The 20,663-nt window shown below is 37.3% G+C and overlaps 1 protein-coding gene across 1 annotated transcript in view; it reads right to left on the bottom strand.

Annotated features, from left to right (window-relative positions):
• LOC128998526 (tyrosine-protein phosphatase 99A) overlaps window positions 1-16,976 on the bottom strand; it is a 30,836-nt gene extending 13,860 nt beyond the window's left edge. Inside the window, exons 1-9 of the mRNA XM_054424698.1 lie at window positions 16,407-16,976; window positions 13,986-14,042; window positions 10,911-11,105; window positions 9,953-10,236; window positions 6,014-6,261; window positions 4,145-4,416; window positions 3,189-3,403; window positions 2,295-2,420; window positions 1,441-1,607 (exon numbers count right to left, since the gene is read on the bottom strand). Of these exons, the coding sequence (XP_054280673.1) occupies window positions 1,441-1,607; window positions 2,295-2,420; window positions 3,189-3,403; window positions 4,145-4,416; window positions 6,014-6,261; window positions 9,953-10,236; window positions 10,911-11,105; window positions 13,986-14,042; window positions 16,407-16,497 (1,655 nt within the window). The 5' untranslated portion in view covers window positions 16,498-16,976. The remainder of the gene's footprint in view (window positions 1-1,440; window positions 1,608-2,294; window positions 2,421-3,188; window positions 3,404-4,144; window positions 4,417-6,013; window positions 6,262-9,952; window positions 10,237-10,910; window positions 11,106-13,985; window positions 14,043-16,406) is intronic.
• Window positions 16,977-20,663: the final 3,687 nt, after the last annotated feature.

The following is a 20,663-nucleotide window of genomic DNA, read 5'->3' as shown; positions in this document are numbered from 1 at the left end:
ATATTTTATTTACCAGTATCAATAATATAAAGATTAAACACAAACTTAATATTTTGACATAGCCTATTGCAAGTTAGTAGACCCTTACGTTACTTAATGGCAAAATAAAACCTCTGTGTCTTTAGGCTAAGTTAGGCCTAGGCCTACTTAAATTTGATATTGTTGCATCTTAAGCCTGCCAACCATCCTCTATTATATTTATCCCCAATATAGGCTAAGCACTTCTGAGACTTTTCGCAAATAGTGTTCTAATTCCCTTACAGGTTTGGGTGTATGTATGGACAAACTAGGATCCTTTGGACCAAAGTGAAACTGTTTTCAGGAACAGTATGTTGATTGTGGTGTCTTTCTAGTTCTAATTACCGGCTTAGTTAAAAACGAAAACTCCGGAGAAATAATTTAGGAATAATCTTTACCTTTTTATTTACATTAGTTTTGAAGGAAATAAATATTCTTTAATCAATAACAGACACATTTACTTAAATCTCTTTAATAACACTTTATAACTCTAACCCATAATTAATTTGTCACAAACTGATAAAACTACACCGTAACTCCCAAATCTGACAGGGCCCGCCCTGAACCCCAACGCTCAGCTCAGCTGAAGTATAATTCTTTTAAAAGTTAGTCCTACTTGTCAACCATGCAGCCTCACAGTTGTGATAATACTTATTGAAGTGCCTGTTCTGACAAGGGGGGTATTATTAATTTTCATGATTATTCATGCACAGATGATGCATTTCTTGCTAAGTTAAAATAGTGACTTAATACTGTAAATCATAAACGTTGTATAATGTATTTATTCATTTTATAACATATTTGACGATGATATTTAACATTCTGACTCATAAAAAAAAAACAAGGAATATAGAATATAAAATATGTAAACTTAACTTCCCAACACTAGGAATAGGCCTAATATAAAAAAATATTCTTGTCCCATACCAACATTCTTGGCAGGGACTGTCCAGTTGAGTTCTATATACTATAATAATTAATTATGCTATAGTACGAGTAATGCAGACGGTGTGCCAGCAAGCAGACAACAATGATATTGATGTAGCCAAAAATAAGGATCGGAAGACTATTTATTTGACTGATTAATCAGTAGTTTGGCAGTTATTGGATGGTGTTGAAATATGAGGTTAGGAAAATTATGAGCACACAATTTAGGTTTTATTTATTATCTTCATATAAAGCAAAAATTGTATAATTTAAACATTAAAATTTTTAATAATAATAGGTTACCGGATTACCCGCTTGAAACAATTTCGGGTGTTTCTTCTACCCACTCAACCCTTCGGGTAGTGCAAAATTACCCGATTTTCGAGTCCGGGTCGGGAACCCACAGACCCCTAATCATAATCAAATAATGCATATGTAAAGGACGACTTAGAAGAAGATCTATGCACATTTGTTATGTTGGGGTTGGCCACTTACCTACAATGAACAACTATAGGACCACCATCAGAAGGATTTGAAGCGGAAGATTTTTTTACGAAGCTCAATATTGGCAGAGGATGATCTGGTGTCCCATGATCAGGCCAGTTGGTGTAATGGTACTGGTAAACGAGTCGCTCGTTACCTCCGTGTTTTTTTCGTTTTGCCTGTAAAATTTTAATATTTAATCTTGTGTACATTAAGACACTTGAGTCGGTGCATTAAGATACAAATAACAACCACAGCTCTGCTTCTACCGTGTCGTATTTGACCTATTATTGTAAAGCTAAGTAAGACGCAAGTACAGAATATTTTAATTGAATGGATTTCTTTCAAGATTCAATTGGTTGGTTGGTGGTTGTATTGCTAGCCTAGTGGTTAGCGTCTCGGACTTCGGTGCGGGAGGGACGGGTTCAATCCCCGGCACATCCACTAAACATTTATTCTCTCGTGACTCTCTCGTAAAATGCCACTGGCGTAGGAAAAAAAAAAAATATATGTCCAAGATTGTGTGAATGTTATGTTTTATACAAACAAGTGTTTTTTCAGTATGAGAATATTATTACAAAATGTATCATTCCATATTAATAAATTAGTACTTCAGTAAAACTGACTGTATATGGAGCTGTTGCTGTTAAGAATTTTTCCTAAGGGTAAACAGCAACAAGAAATTGTGTTATTAGGGAGCAAATAATGATCAATTCATAGCAACAAGAAAACTGTCGGTCATAGAACTACAAACGCTGGGGACACAGAAAATCATTGACTGAGTATGATTCATGTCTGATGATCAAATCAAAAGTACCTTCCTTGCAATAAAACTAAACAATCAACATTTAACCAACTTAAATTACCTTAGCATGAGTAATTTGCAATGTCCGCACAGTATACATGGCTAAAATATCTTCTTTGATTAGTTTTACATGTATTGATCCATAAACCTCTGTTCCTTCTTTCGGCCAATACATATCACATTTCCTCTGAAAAAAGTAAATGTTTATTGGATAGGTAAAAAAACTCAAAGTAATACAAACATGTAAAAGAATAGGGGTGTAAATTATAAATAAAGCCAAATTCTTTTCAAATGACACATAAAGAATTCAAGTACCTTATTAAGTAATAAAAGTATATTAATATTCATAAACCATCTCATATGTGAATATTAATATTTATAAATATTAATATTTATAAGTAATATTTATAAACGTGCTAATTTTATCTTGAATTTTTGATTCATAGATTAATTCATTTGATAACTTGTATAGATTTTAAGATAGATTTAAGAAAAAATAGACATAATCATTGCCTCCCTAGATTGCAGCAAATTCATTAACATTTCTATGACTGTGTAGACGTAAAGATTCTGATCATCTCCTGTGGCCGTATAGACCTCATCATCAACTCCTACGGTCACAGAAACGTCATCGTTGTCTTGTGTGATCGCGTCAAAAAATCTGAATATTTCCTGTGGTCATGCACATCATCATCGTTTCTCATAGTCACGAAAACATCATCATCGTCTTGCGCGATCATAGCAATAGCGATAATTTTCTGGTTGCACGACCTTCGTCGACATCGGTATGATTTCGATATTGAAATGATCTTTGTAAAGTATGATTTAATCAATTTTACATTTGTGTACCTAATGTGAAAATATGTAGAAAATATGTGATAAAGTGAAAATACTTGCACTTTTTTTTTTTTTTTGAAAATAGTGACAAAGTTGATAAGATCAATAAGTGACATACCCTGCCTCTTTCAACCAGGTTTGTAATCATGACAATGATGGCAACTCCTTGTTCCCAAATCATTCTCCAGAAGGCATCAAAGGTGCATGGTAACGGACCCTGTGTGCCTATGTAGGCATTGGCTCGCTGGAACCCATCTATGTAGTTAGCATTTATATAATCACTCCACTTGCTTTGGCCTGGGATCGGCAACAGTTTCACTCTACTGTGATCATCTGAAATACAAAAATATTGTTTGAACTTTTGGTTTCAAACCATTTAATTACTGAGGTGAATTGATGCGTAATACGTACCTCAGTTGATTCTTAAGACTGATCAGCCTACTCTATTAATCTTTATCGTTTGCCACCTATATTTAATAAACTTTTCTCATTATGAAATGTGTCTTTGGTAATTTCAAATGTATTAAATTCCATGTTGATGGCTCCTGGATTACTTTATATGACTATAATAATGGTACTATACCTCGTCAAGTAATCCAAATGTTGTTGAGCTTAACAACCTACATGTTTTGCCGTAAATACGGCATCGTCAGGGTTACAAAAACGAAGACATCGATGTCACACGCACACAATAAATACACGAATACGAACATTTTCTTTCCCTAATTAAATGTTCGTATTCGTGTATTTATTGTGTGCGTGTGACATCGATGTCTTCGTTTTTGTAACCCTGACGATGCCGTATTTACAGCGAAACATGTAGGTTGTTAACCTCAACAACATTTGGATTACTTGACGAGGTATAGTACCATTACTATAGTTCAAATGTATATATTGATCTGTCATTTCTTGTGAGCTGTGCTCCACTTTGTATGTTGTCTTACAAAAAAATATATTTTATTTTATTAAAAAGCATTATGCTAACTAAGCAACTATAAAAACATAGACAAAATTGTAGGTTATTTTCTAAATAACAAACTATGCCTCAAAATGTGCAAAGGCAAGTCTACTCACAAGCCAGTATGTTGAGATATCTATTCTTCAGTTTGTTTTCAGAGTGTTGTGAAAACTCTGTGGTGAACTCGTTGTGGTTAGCGACAGCTTGAATGGCTTCGTATTCCTTGCTGAAGCCTATGTCGCCATCAGCATGCAGTGAGGCAACGTGGCTGGCAAACTGGTTGAGAGGAACAGTAGACTCAGGATCTCTGCTGTCCCAGTCCGTAACACTGGTTTGAGGCAGGGCAGGAGCATCCTCTAGGTAGTAGTAGGCCGCATGCAAGCAGTTTCTGAAATACAAGGACGGTGTCAACAGAGTAACAGGTATTTACATAGTAAATGAATGGTGTGACAAGTATTACTAAAATACTAGGTACACATCACAATGGTAAACTCAAGTTTAATTTCTAAAAAGTTCACGGACAAAATTTAGAGGTTTATCACATGTACGATGGTTGGTGGACACGTGACACACCTACTCCACAGGTAGGCAGTGCTGTCAACAGGTTTTTCTATAAGGTTTATAACTTACTTTTAATCCTTAATTAGTTTTACTAAATAAATACTTTTAGTTTGACAGGCCTATCACGGGGTATGCAAAATGCCGTTTCACGAGCCGGAGTGGACCACTTTTATGTTAATTTATATTTTGTGTGTTAGATGCATGTGTCGTGTGTTATGTCAAAACAATCAACAAAGCTATTCAAGCGTTTTTAATGTTTATTACTGGACTGTGGAGTCGAAAATGGTAGCTTGCCAAATCATGTAGTACTTTGGATGTTACATTTAATCTGATGACAGGTAATATAACACCAATTGAGACCACAAATAATTGAAACCACGATTAATCCAGCATGGCATAAAAAACCCATGAAAAGCCTGAAACTATATAAATGGCTGTTAATGTAATAATTTGCATTTTATTACATCATCAAAATACAATTAGTAGGCCATTGCGCAATCATGATATGTCAAGTTAATAACCTTGGCTAAGTTATAAAAACTGTAGCCTACGTTTAAAATCACAGCTTAATCAAGCTTATAACCAAACAACAAAATTACTAAACACTGTACAGTGTACAACAATAAATCACATAAAGATCAGATTAATATAAATTCTAGTACCTATTGCTAGTCATAGGCTACTGCTACATATGCTGTTTCAGGACAGAAGAATGTCGTAATGTCAATAAAAACATTAGATAACGATAAAAGAGTATAAAACAATAGTACTTAGCGACAATAAAAACAGTCGCAAAATTATATAGGCCTAAAGATAACAATGCTAACATAATAACAAAATTGCTTATTTCTTATCTTAGTTATTCTATTCTTTCTTGGGTTTCTCTTCATACACACATTCAAAAAGTTGTCATGATTACTAATCACCCAATCACAAACTGATGACACAGCAAGCGCACACCAGACAGATTTGTAGGTAGCAGACAATTGTCAGTGCAAGCAGATAGCTTGACCTTGAAGCTACCAATGGCTATTTCTTTGTTTTGCTTCCATTTATTTTTGTCAAATGAACTGTGATGTTTCAAAAACAATAAAACTAAATATAAAAATGGTCAGAAATAGTTATATATACAGTGCATTCCAACATATTAAGCTAAAGAAACACAATTCACAACATTTTCAAGGTATTTTTGAGGTTATGTAACATAATTTAAGAGGCATCTATATTGACCACGGTTGATCCACCGCCTGGTTGATCCGCTCCCGGTTAATCGAGGTTCTACTGTACATAATATTTTATATGTGATAGCGATAACAACAAGTAATATAACAATATAACCAAAAAGTTATACTAATAACTGTAATACTGTAATACTAATAACTTATACTAATAACTACTAATAAGTTATACTAATTATAACTAACCTCCAAATGATAAAGGCAACTATGGCCAATAAAAGAGCAAAGCAAACACAGACAATCCCGGCAATGATTCCAGCATTGAGGCCTTCCATGACCACATAATGACTGTCTCTCACACCACAGTTGATCATGGGAACCTTACGGGACTCTGAGGCTCGTCCCACTACTTCCTTATCTTCACCATAAATGCTGCGTGTGGCCCCTCTTATCTTGATTTCATACATTTCACTGGTTAGGTTGTATATTTCAGCCTGTAACATGTTGATAGAATTTTACAACTAATAATAAATATTCTGTTAACATCTATGAGAAAATTGAGGTTCAATTATATAGTAATTTAATACTTAACACTTTCAGTGCTATGAAACGATATATCGTTGTTTTTAAAAACCCCTAAGGGATATAGAGAGGAAGGTTATTTAAAAAAAAAAATAGCAAAACGGCCATTGGTGACCTGCATGTTCATAGGATACACTACCAACCACTTAGCTAAAAGATTCCCCCAATCCGATGATTTCGAGGTGTATGTCTAAACCAAGGATTATGAACGCCTCACTATGTCCCAGTGGTTGTAGTATATCGCTACAAACACACAGGTCACCAATTATTTGCCACACAGGACGGGATTCGAACCCGAGCAGACGAATGCCACTGGCCAAGTGACACACGCCCTAGCCTTCTCGGCTATCTGTGCTTGAAGACTGGGGAGTCAAAACCCGGTATTTAAGCTGTCGCCACCGATTGCGAACAGATGGCGCTGCAGATGGTTGTTCAATGCGTTACTAGGTAGCAGCACCAGCTAGTCACGGACTATTTAGATGCAATCTTGTTTTAGTAGTAGTAAATGTGTTCCAGAGACTTTGCTGCAAAACATTAGTTTCCCTAAAAGTGCTATATTACAATAACCTCGTCAAACTAAATCAGGGTTAAATTCAATATTACATTGTAAACTATATGTCTTTTGATTTTGTGAGATTTCGGTTTCAAATAATGCTATCAGAACATAAAAATTTATAGGAAAACCAGGAAAATTGCAACAAAAACTAAGTTTTATTTGATGTTTACTACAAATACCGGGATTTATCTTTCTTATATATTTTCTTATTGTGTTATTATTCAAAATTAGCCTAATTAATAAAATAGTGACAACATGACAGTTGAAATTCAACAACGGGTAATGGAATTAAAAGGCAAACAAAAAAGTCTTACAAAATATGAATTATTGGCCTAGCACTGAAAGGGTTAAATAACATACATTGTGATATAGCCTAGACCTATAAATTAGACTGACATATGACAATATGAATGATATGATATAAAATCCACAACTGTGTGTCTAACAACAAGTTATAAAAATAAAATTCAAGGACAATTTTGGGATTTCCAGGTAGAAAAATGTATTTTATATTTTACTTAAAATCAACTCTAAGATCAGTCAGTAATTTGATTTTAAAAACAGCTTTTACTAAAATCACATCAGCATTGTAATCATCTTCCATAACAGAGTGAAAATCTTCAATCATTTCCAGCGAACCCGACAATGGTTGTCTCCAGATATTAGGACAACACCCCTGAGAATCTACCCAGAGCGCCAGAGCACAATAACACCATGATTGTCACCTATGACTGCGACAGCTGCCCTGAGAATCTACCCAGAACACAATAACACCATGATTGTCACCTACGACTGTGACAGCTGCCCTGAGAATCTACCCAGAACACAATAACACCATGATTGTCACCTACGACTGTGACAGCTACCCTGAGAATCTACCCAGAACACAATAACACCATGATTGTCACCTACGACTGTGACAGCTGCCCTGAGAATCTACCCAGAACACAATAACACCATGATTGTCACCTACGACTGTGACAGCTGTCCTGAGAATCTACCCAGAACACAATAACACCATGATTGTCACCTACGACTGTGACAGCTGCCCTGAGAATCTACCCAGAACACAATAACACCATGATTGTCACCTACGACTGTGACAGCTGCCCTGAGAATCTACCCAGAACACAATAACACCATGATTGTTAACTATGTCCATGACAACACCCCTGAGAATCTACCCAGAGCACAATAACACCATGATTGTCACCTACGATTGTGACAACTGCCCTGAGAATCTACCCAGAACACAATAACACCATGATTGTCAACTACGTCCATGACAACACCTCTGAGAATCTACCCAGAGCACAATAACACCATGATTGTCACCTACGATTGTGACAACTGCCCTGAGAATCTACCCAGAACACAATAACACCATGATTGTCAACTACGTCCATGACAACACCTCTGAGAATCTACCCAGAGCACAATAACACCATGATTGTCACCTACGATTGTGACAACTGCCCTGAGAATCTACCCAGAACACAATAACACCATGATTGTCAACTACGTCCATGACAACACCCCTGAGAATCTACCCAGAGCACAATAACACCGTGATTGTCAACTACGTCCATGACAACACCTCTGAGAATCTACCCAGAGCACAATAACACCATGATTGTCAACTACGTCCATGACAACACCTCTGAGAATCTACCCAGAACACAATAACACCATAATTGTCACCTACGTCCATGACAACACCTCTGAGAATCTACCCAGAACACAATAACACCATGATTGTCACCTACGTCCATGACAACACCACTGAGAATCTACCCAGAGCACAATAACACCATGATTGTCACCTACGTCCATGACAACACCTCTGAGAATCTACCCAGAGCACAATAACACCATGATTGTTAACTATGTCCATGACAACACCTCTGAGAATCTACCCAGAGCACAATAACACCATGATTGTTAACTATGTCCATGACAACACCTCTGAGAATCTACCCAGAGCACAATAACACCATGATTGTCACCTACGATTGTGACAACTGCCCTGAGAATCTACCCAGAACACAATAACACCATGATTGTCAACTACGTCCATGACAACACCCCTGAGAATCTACCCAGAGCACAATAACACCGTGATTGTCAACTACGTCCATGCCAACACCTCTGAGAATCTACCCAGAGCACAGTAACACCATGATTGTCAACTACGTCCATGACAACACCTCTGAGAATCTACCCAGAACACAATAACACCGTGATTGTCAACTACGTCCATGACAACACCTCTGAGAATCTACCCAGAGCACAATAACACCATGATTGTCACCTACGATTGTGACAACTGCCCTGAGAATCTACCCAGAACACAATAACACCATAATTGTCAACTACGTCCATGACAACACCCCTGAGAATCTACCCAGAGCACAATAACACCGTGATTGTCAACTACGTCCATGCCAACACCTCTGAGAATCTACCCAGAGCACAATAACACCATGATTGTCAACTACGTCCATGACAACACCTCTGAGAATCTACCCAGAACACAATAACACCGTGATTGTCAACTACGTCCATGACAACACCTCTGAGAATCTACCCAGAACACAATAACACCATGATTGTCACCTACGTCCATGACAACACCTCTGAGAATCTACCCAGAGCACAATAACACCATGATTGTCAACTACGTAAATGACAACACCTCTGAGAATCTACCCAGAACACAATAACACCATGATTGTCAACTACGTCCATGACAACACCCCTGAGAATCTACCCAGAACACAATAACACCATGATTGTCAACTACGTCCATGACAACACCTCTGAGAATCTACCCAGAGCACAATAACACCATGATTGTCAACTACGTAAATGACAACACCTCTGAGAATCTAACCAGAGCACAATAACACCATGATTGTGCTAATTAATTTTTAATACTATCAAAATTAATTTATAAATTCTGGTTTTCCTGACTTTCAGGTCAGCTGAACACCCTGCACAAGACAATTATTTGATTCAAATTCGTAATTTTGTTGGTAGTTACCTACCTTGTTTTCTTTGCAAGTATTGTTGCATGGCTTCACTGTGATGTTGCTGAATGTGTACGAGTTCTCCTCACGGTAGGCGATGATGTAGACGTCCACTGTTTTGTTGAAGGATGGAGGATGCTGCCAGTAGACGACCAGAGTGGAGGGAGTAGCGCAAGTAGCATTCAGTATCACAGGAGGTCCTGGTCCGCTGACATCTGTTTGCCTAATGACAGCGTCACTGGGCAATCCATCGTGGTTGTTGGAAGAAGCTTTCACAAAAACCTTGTACTGGGCAAAAGGTTCTGAAAAATATCAAAATATTTCAAATCTTTCAAAACGGTTGAGTAAGTTTCTAAACAAATGGTATTATTTTATTTTATATGAACTAAACTATTAATTACTTGCGAATTGAGTTGCAACTTTTCGGTATAATAAACTCTTATTACCTACAGGCTAAAGTAGCCCAAGGGATAACTTTATCAACAGCGATGTCTGGGTGACATCTGATTTCATTAAATCAAGTATTTTTTTAATTTGAACACTCAAAAGTCAGTGTAACACTTAGTAATGGTTTGGTTTGATGGTGGAATTTTGATCAATTGGCAACAATAAATTGCCTAAAAATTGATACTCTGTAAAATAACCTAAGAGAACTTTGCATTGTTGATGCACTTGAGAACCAGAGCCATCTTGATTGTTTTGTTTTCCTTTTGACTATTGTCATGAACTTTGTAGTTGAACGACAATAAATCATTTTTTTTCATTTCATTTTGCACTTTTATGATTTGACTTGGAATTGACATAAATTACAAACAAATAACAAGCAACAGCAATAAAGGACAAGCAGGACAGAAATTGTAAGAATTACAGAACCCTTGTCAGGAAATAGCTGCACCGTTTGCGCTGAGCTTTTACAGTATTTAGATAAATCAACACAAAATATCTTAAAAGAAATGCTAATAATTCATGAGCCTACCTAAATTGGTTAAATTGAAGGTCACTTCTAGGGCAGGTGTTGAATGCTTTTTGCAGTTGGTATAATTGTTGTGAATGTAATAAATTTGATATTCCAACACCTGGTTTGGATTTGAAGTCTTAGGTTTGATCCATTTTAGCTCCATTGATGTATCTGTTATTTCCCCGATGGTTAAATTCTGAGGTTTACTGAGGCCTGTGAATTTGGATAATTACAATAAGATTGAAAATAATCAACTTATTAATAGTCTAACTTCAAAGAAATAATCATTTCTGAGCAGTTACCGGTATATTAGAATCATGTACACAATTCCTAAAAAAATGTTAAGTAGGACCATTCATATTACTATCGGCTATAAGCTTAAGACCTAATTAGAATACAGTAACAATCATAACAAATGGTAGAGATTGTCTTATTACCAGATCTACATATTTGATCCCAAAGTTGATGGCGTGAAAAGACTTTTTTCAATCATATAAATCAAAACATGAATTTAACAAAAAAATACAGACCGGATCTTAAAGAGGGCCATCAAAATACTTATCTAGAGAATAGTTCTCTAAAGGGGTGGCACTATTCTTCTTAAGCTTTTCTTGTTTAGACTTCTGACAGAGCTAGGCATTTGTACGATTTTGATGTCTACAATATTGAAACATTTCCAAGTTCTGGGCAGCCTAACTCTAGGTATGTCAAAATTACCCTGTTTCTGATATCAGGCTCGTCAATACTGTAGCAGCTCTGGGAGCGTGCAGAGTGCAGGTTAGGATGCAGTGACCAAACACTGTGAAAATGCCCAACCTCACAAAAATTGGTTTACAAAGGGAATGGCAGTCAGAATTTCTTCTGCCCAGAGGAGCATGACCCCACATCAACAGACGATGAATCACATGGCAATGAAACATGGCATGGTAGATACCCAATAGATAAGAGTCAGTTATCAAGTGGCCTAACTTTAATAACAAGAAACAGTTTGAAAGTTTGTTAACAATTTGTACTACATGTTCATTCCATGACATTTGCTGATCCACTGTAAAGCCTAGAAGTTTAACAAGTTTATCGAGGGAGGGGTTTCTGACAAACCTGCAGACGAGAGACTGAGTTTGCATCATATTTGACTGGAAACCATTTGTCTCAAAGCATTTTTAAGCGTCCTCAAGAGCTTGGCTTCCCTCTCACAGCTGACCGATGGTCTGCCAAAAGGAAGACATTTCCGCTCTTTTTGAAGTCATAGAAATAATATCGGACTGATTACCGAAATCTACACTCGGCGGATATGAAGTTACTCCTTCAATAGAGACCATCTGACACCTTCTTGAAAGATAATCTTAGATGTTTCGTCTTTCGTGTTTTTATTTGTGTTTCAAATGTATTGTAACAAGTTGACAAGAACAAGGATGTTTGCATATTTATTATGAAATAACCTCTATGAAGAAAGTGCTGAAGATGGCTTTATAAAGCCGAAACAGCTAAGTACAATACTGGATTGCTTCAAGACGGTAAGTTTTATAGCCTATGTAATCTTAGATAGTCCTCAGAACAACATAGCCTACACAAATTCTTTCAAGTTTCCGTATAAGCAAGTAATGGTTTACACAATAAAAGCCACAACTTTTGTCACACAGTATGTGACCAGCTGAGTTTCCAACCCCAAAAGCATTATCAACCACTATCATTACAGCCCTAGCGATAAATCTAGGCTTTCTGAAATTATATTGCCTTAAAGACATTAAATTATTACACTCGAGTTGATTGAAGAGTTGTTTGGTCATCATCGATGGAGTGACTATTGCTGAAATAGAAACTGGTCCCTTAGGTACTGGTACCCAAGAAGTTCCGATCCCTCTCCTTGTAGACCAAACATTCCTTATAATAAGTCTTAGATTTGGCCAAACATTCAATAATTGATTCACGGTAATAAATAGTAACGACCCAAAACCCGTTGAGGGGTAAAAATCCGTTTTAAAGTTTTATTTCAAAGATATAATAATTTTCTACGTTTGGGGTAAGCCGAGCCCGCGTTGTCAGCAACATCGTAGGGGCAGGGGTCCTACGTCATAGTAGAGGGGAGGACGCTAGTTACCTACCTCGCCGCCAGGGGCGATGGCGAAGAAGGACCAGAAGAGCAGACCTCAGGGTCAGTTGTCCACCCGCTACCGAACCGTCTACACACTTGCTGTTTGGAATCCAACAGCATTACCAAAATATTTCAAAAATATTTCAAATATAAATAAGTTTATATTTGAACTTATTAAATTCTGGTCAGTTAAAGATTTTCCCCGTTCCTGGTAGAATCCTAAGGTATCAGGTTAGTGTGCTAGGTACCGAATTTATTTTGTTTAATCTCAATTTTTAGAGAAGTTTTATTATTTTTATTATATTGTGCCGCAGTCGTGCGCAACCCGCACTCTTTTTCACGAACGAGCTCACAGCCATTTAACTCTAACCAGCTTAGGAAATCATTTAAGTAGCCAGAACGATATACGTAGAATTTATTCAATTACCCCGAACAGTATTACGTTATTTTAATCTAAGAAACCCCGAATCGACTCTGGTGATCGACCAAGTCTAATTTTCCAGACACGTTTACTTTGGTGATTGATTACCAATTATAACGAACAAATCACGCTTAGCTTAAGTTTCCAATTAATTATGCTTATTCACATTCACGATAGTTTATTCAAAATTCCAAATTTAGCTTCGATTATCTTTTCGAGTGGCTGTGATGAGCACTTGTTAAAAGTAAAGCTAAACGTGTTAGCAGTGTTGTAATTAATATTCTGAGCCAATAAACTGAAAACGATAATTAATTAACGAACACGTTAGAGTCCTGGACTATCTCATTGTAGGCTAGGCTATCTTGTCAAATTTATGGTGTGACTGAATTTCAGGTGAGACGTCAATTACGTATTTTGAAATCTAATTTTGTCTCTCAACCCGAAATTTCGCCATAAAATCAATCTAAACCATAAATATTCATAAAACTATTCAACTATAATAAAGAGATTAATGGAAAGTACCAATGAATGGCCCACCTAAAAACTGTGGCAAGTGTTAGAATAAGGCAATTCTACTCACTCTCATTAGCGTATTCTATGAAGCTCTCATCGACAATAAGTTCGTTCGTTATTAGATCTGAAAAGAAATTAAAGTTAATGAGGGCTTTGCACTTCAACATACATTATGAGGTCTAAATATTGATACGTAGGTAACGTATTTTGTAATGAAATTTGATTGTGTTAATGATTAAACTTGGTGTATCAATAATAAAATTGCTTTTGGTAACAATGTTCATACAAGGGACATTTTAAAAGTAAGAATCAATTGTGCATCTTGTCTTTGATTGATGGAGTGATATAATAGATTAGAAAGGGAAAGGTAGATGTCCAATCGGGTAACACGGCCATGTCCATCCTGAACAGGTATGACCAAAAATAGCCGAAACATGTCAGATACGAGGTGATGTAACAAATAACCCTGCACCACCGATTAACCCCAAGGGGACCAACTGCGCCTGGTCAGGCTTCTCCTATTCCCAGCTCTCTTGCCAGAGCTGGTAGGTGAGGGTGCGCTCCTCTGTTCTTGCCTGGACCTCCCCAGATAGATTGATACCCCCCCTCCCACACCCCGCCCACCCCACCCGGGCCCTGACCGTGGGGGGGGGGTGTGCCCTCCCGGCCTCTTAGCCACTAAAAACTTGACAGGGATGACTCCAGTAAACACCAGAACGGTGGGTTCAGACACTGTTCAATAAGCGGATGTTACCTTGAGTGCTACCTGACACGAGTGATATCCTGTATACCTCTTTTTTTATCATGTCTGCTCACACTTCTGTACTGGTTTACAAATTGGACCACAGTCACTGCCTTTTAGGACTGGAACAAGGACCTCCGACTTTGACCATTAACCGACTAAGGACTGACAGAAGGTACCGTCCCGCCAGCTTCACTGTCCACCACAGGGTTGCCAACCGTTTCAATTCTGCCGGGACAGTCACAAATTTGGTTCCTCATGCCCGTATTTAAGCCTATGTTAATCGGGGAGCATTGAGCAATGTCCCAATTTTTCCCTGACCTAAGGTGGCAACCCTGGTCCCCTATGATCCCAAGGTACTTGACAGCTTAAACGGTTGAGATTTCAACGTCTCCCATCTGCATTGAAACGATGTGTCAATTACTTCTTGGTCAAAATCACAATCTTGGTTTTACTCATTGGAGGAATTGGCGTGTCTTGGTTGATTATTTGAAAAGAGCCTGGCAGTATAGATGGGTCTTTATTCAAGAATTTAATTTTTCAACTTAACCCTCCAAGTGTCCATAGTTTAGGCCTTAATGTCCACCTATTTTTGGCGCATTTGCAAGGTTTTATTAAAACGGATCTGAGAAGCTTAAAACAATGTTAATTCTAATGTTCTATATACCATTTTGTTTGGAAAATCATGGGCTTCAATATTATATATAAAACATAAGGAACATTTTTTCAAAAAAAAATTTTTAGGTAAAAAAAATATAATTTCGAAAATTTTCAAAAAAAAATAAGTTTGCGCTCAATGAAATTGTATATATTATAGGCCTATAAATATTTGAAAATAGCCACTTTGTTCTAAATTTTATGAGGATTACAAATATATAATAATATAAGGAAGTAGATTTGCAAATAAATAAGTTATGGGCAAAAAACAGATTTCAGTACATAGCGTTTAGCTAAGAATGCATAGCCTAACCATAGCTAGGAATCTGGCTGATAATTTACATCAATATCACTACCTACTTCTTCAGGATCATCAACCAGCCCTTTAAAATCACTTAAATCTTCTTATAATGCACCACGTATATCACTACTTTTGATTTTTAACACTAAAACAATGATAAACGTAATAAAACATATCAGTCATCGGTCCAAGGTTAACAAAGTTGTTTACAAATACGCACGTCAGCTGTCTGCTACAATATTTTCGGAACTAAAATGAATAGCGCTTAAAGACAGACCTCCGGAGAAAGCTCTGAATCTGTCAAGTAAAACGATACCTAACTCGATCCAGTTCAATCCGATTTTGTCAGTCATAGAGACTTCGCCGTAAACAGTGTTTGAGAGTCGCTGCAGCGACACAAAACACTAGGTACACAAAGTGTGTTATGTGTCGCTGCAGCGACAAATAACACTCGGAGGGTTAAACCACCAGCTGATACATGAAAATTTAAAATTTATCATGCTCCACCCTGAATAGATAAATCATGGTTCAATATGATTTGCAGACACAATTGGTAAAACTTAACTGACATAGGCGCCTAAATAAAATAGCCTAACTTAGGGTACCTTGTGGCTAAAAGCATCTAGACATTAGCTATACCAACACTGAAATTAAACTTGGACTACTGGATGGACATCTACACATTTTGTGAAGTACAATTATTAATGTAAACATAAATTGGCACTATCGGTACTTGGAATAACCGAAGGTAGCCAAACCAAGGGAACATTGGTAGGCTAACTGCTTACCTGGTTCTGGAGTATCTTCACAGTAAAATCCATTTTTTAGAAAGCCAATGATGATAGAAATCAAAATAAAGATTTCTTGCTTGTATATCATACTGTATTCGGATGGATATGTAACCTAGCAGAAATGCTAATTACATCTCACTATGAGATGTTCCTGCATAACCTTTCACAGTTTAAGCTATCACAAACAATTACTTGGTAATGATCACATATCTCAATAAAATTCAATGAATACTTTTTCTCACTGCCCTAAATGTTTACCCCATTCATGGATGGTCTTATATTCTTGATCCTACTCGATCTTCTTAATTAAAATGTGTTGATGATGGCCCTATCCATTGTTCACAAAACCGATAACCATAAATTGTGTTATCTGTTTGGCACAGAAGTTTTCGCATTTATTAACAAGAACCTTTACTGACATTTTTAGAAAAAGTATATTTAAAACTAGAAAACACAATGACTCAGTGTGATTTCACAAAGGATATGACAATTAAACTGATCCTAATCATTTATCTGGGTAAATTTTACCATTATGTATGGATGGTTGTTTAGATAATATTGAAGTCATTGAAGTTAGCAGCACTGTTACTGTTACTGTCTGTCTGTTTGCTGTTATTACTGTTGTTAGCACTATTAGCAGAATTGTTTTTTTTTGTAAACTTGGCTAACAACAGTGTTGCCAACGACATCGTCTGCACTACAAATGCTATATCAGCTTCATAAGATTGAGTATATTAAATTTTACATGTATTTTCATTACAATATCACAGTTTTCAATGTTGTATTATAATAATACAATACGAGTTTATAGTTTTAAATTTATCTATTATTTCTTAAATCTATGATTTGACATCATCAATCGATATCGTGGGTACAGTCTCCTAACTGGGCTATGCTTATATCGATTGAAACTATCCATCCTTAGATTAAATAATATGATACTAAAACATAACTCAATAACACGTTTATTGATTGGACCAATTATGGACACATATACATGCATTGGTTACGTCAAAATAGTACAAAATACAATGTCATTTATCTTACAATAATAAAATAACTTAAAACATAATTTTTACGAATCATTTTGTTTACAATTATAAATAAGAATCTATCCGTCAGTCAGGAAGTCACGGACGCTGTAGTAGCATTTATTTAATAAGAATGATTTTAACTTCCTTTTGAATTTCAGATGGTCTGACTCTGTCTTTAGATGCGTTGGAAGGTTGTTAAAGATATTTTTCTGCATTGTAACGGAGATATTAAAAAAAAATGTATAACGGACAGGGAGATTATAAGAAGTTCTTAAATTGTAATTATATGGTCATGGGAAATATTGAACTTGTCGATGTTTTGTTTTAGGAATGAATATAGGGTTTATGAAACGTGAAACTATATGAAAATGGGTGGAAACGTTAAGATGTTTGGAGTTTGAAAACCCAGTTTGCAAGTTTGTCGTTTTTTTTAAGAAAATATAGTTCTAATTACCCGCTTCTGCAAACGGAATAGAAATAAGATCCGCTTACTCTCATGGTCCCCATATGGGCAAGGCATAAGTGGTAAGATGAGGGAAAATAAGACCATATTAGGTCCGATTAATTTATCTCAAAACTACACTTTAGCATACGCCTACAATAAATAAACACCATGTTTGGTGTTAATTTATTCTACGGATTACATTTTAATAGCTTCCATGACTTCCGACGTTGTAATGTCAACACTGTCATAGAGATAGTCTCCTTCGTCTCAACTATCCTATTCTGTCTGATCAATTCAACATAGAGAATGATTTTCACAACTTCTGTACATACATTGGATCCACCATCAAGTCCCACTCACCCTTAAAAAATCCGCTGGCTCAAAATGTCCACATTGGTTCTCGAATAACCGGAATAACCTCAGAAGACTAATCATAATCATAGCTAAGAAGGCTTTACCATAGATAAAACATACTCCTCAAGGAGTATGTTTTATCTATGGCTTTACATAAGAAATATAAATCACTATCCCATCAACATTACTTGAACTTCCAAAATATAAGAAGAGTCTGCAAGTTACAAACAATTCAATGTCACTCCGTTCAATTTCAGCCCCCTGTAGACGGGGACAGTAGTCAGGCCACTAGGACAGTAGTGGCGTCCAGAAGGCCTGGCCATTAATTGCGGCCAGTAATTGTCCGCCTACTGTCTACGTGGGATAAGGTACCGGACGCTTGAACGGCCATCAGTAGCTATACTGGCCGCCAGTAAAGACAAAATAGTTTGAGTTTACTGGCCACTCAGAGGACAGTAGCGTGGTCACGTGACCTACAAACAGCCATTTTTTCCTAACCTTAATTCTTAAAATGTTCTAGTCGCAATTAGAGCACTGAGGAAACTGTTGTCAATCCGTGATTGCCGTAGCGAAATGTACAATCTAGGCCTATTATTAAGTTGGTAACCTAACTTATAGACGCTGGACACATTCATTTAAATTACCTTCATATATCATATATATCAGGCTAATGATAATTCGCTTAGTCTGCAGGTTTGCAGCGGCGGGGGTATTTACTATATCTTCCAATTCTTCACTCAAAACATTAATTACTTCATCAACAACTTCTTCGACAACTTCATCCACTGCATTTTCGTATTCCACGTCAAATTAATCCATTTTGATTCTGAAAAAAAGAACAAAAAAAAACACTGTGGTGTCACACTGGCTGGCACTAAAAACAGATTCTGTGGCAGCCAGTACTGTCCCCGAGTGTAGGGCTACTGTCTTGACAGTACAGTGGCCGCCACTTGTGGATGCCAGTACTGGACGCCACTACTGTCCCCGTCTGCAGGGGGCTATATCTCAGCAAGATCGAGGACAGTATCCCCTCAAACACGAAGTCCTTCTGGTCATATGTTAAATGCAAAAAAAACTCATCTTCGCTCCCATCCTCTGTTTCTTGACTCAGAAGAAGCCACTGACCCCGAAGGCAAATGCAACCTTTTCTCTAGATATTTTTCTTCAGTTTACGAGTGACTGACGTTCCACTGCCTACTTTTGACTTTGGTCTGAATCTATCAATAAGAAGCTGTCAGTTTCAAGCTTTTGATGTGCAGAGAAAGTTTGAAGCAGTGGACCCGAACAAATGAGCCGGCCCAGACGACATCCCGCCTGCTGTACTGAAGTACTGCGCCCGGTCCTCGCACCCCACCTCCAAATTTACTTTGCAAAACTCCTCTCAGAGAGAACTTTTCCGACGGTGCTGAAGCATAGCTTTGTTGTTCCTATCTTTAAATCAGGTTGCAAAAACAACAACAAAAACTATAGACCAATTGCCATTCAGTCTGCCCTGTCCAAAATTTATGAAAGCCTTATACTTGACTGTTGGAAATTTTTCAACTTGGCTGATTTATTACTCCAGAACAACATGGCTTCATCCAGGGTCGCTCCTCTTGCACAAACCTTGTGAGGTGTTTATTTCGGGTAGGTTTAACCTATCCTAAACTTACCCCCGATTTACTCGGACAGCTCGGGAGTAGTCCAGGGTTTTAGCTGTCAGCCCCGTCGCTCGCTAACCGCTTCTCGATCTTCGTAGATGTTATCTTCGTCGTCCTACACGCACACTATACTATGGTTGTATGTCAGCACAACGACGCACTGACTAGGAATATATCGGCTCTAAATACGATGCTTCTATGAACTAAAATACGTGACCAGGTTCTAGGTCTAACAAAAGGTATCGCTTCTCGAATAAAAAATAAAAATAATACTCTCGTAGTGAAATAAAAGGTCGTCCCACGCAATAACAAAATAACGAAATTAAATACTTTTGGATAAAATAAAATAAAACCACTTTAGATAAATTAACTAAAAAATGTAGGCTACTGTGGCACTGCCCTAGCAGTGCCGGCCTGAGAAATACAATACGCTAATCTCTTACACCTAAGGTGATCGTAACGAAAATTAACTTTTACTCGCCAAAGTAAAACGGGGAAAATAAGATTATTATTAACGCAATGGTATACCACAGTACTTACGTCTGATGATACTTCTCTCGATTTATTATTTTTGTCGCTTTTATGTTGTCTCGCACGTTGCGAGTCGAATCCACGACCTATGCTCGCAGGTCCGCTGTACGCTCTTGAGGGAGGGTGTTTGGCGAACAAGCGCTCGCCAATCGCCATAGACTGTCTCAAGAAATGTCCACTGTCCACCGGTCTCGGCTTCTCCCCACCACGTCTAAGTCAGCGCCCCGAGGTCGCGGCGGCCAAGTCACGA

The sequence above is a fragment of the Macrosteles quadrilineatus genome, unplaced genomic scaffold, assembly GCF_028750875.1.
Source record: "Macrosteles quadrilineatus isolate MER2022 unplaced genomic scaffold, UCM_ALF_1.0 Scaffold_7__1_contigs__length_78375512, whole genome shotgun sequence".
Lineage (NCBI taxonomy): Eukaryota > Metazoa > Arthropoda > Insecta > Hemiptera > Cicadellidae > Macrosteles > Macrosteles quadrilineatus.
The sequence above is the reverse complement of the archived record's forward strand: the minus strand, read 5'-3'. Positions and strand labels throughout refer to the sequence as shown.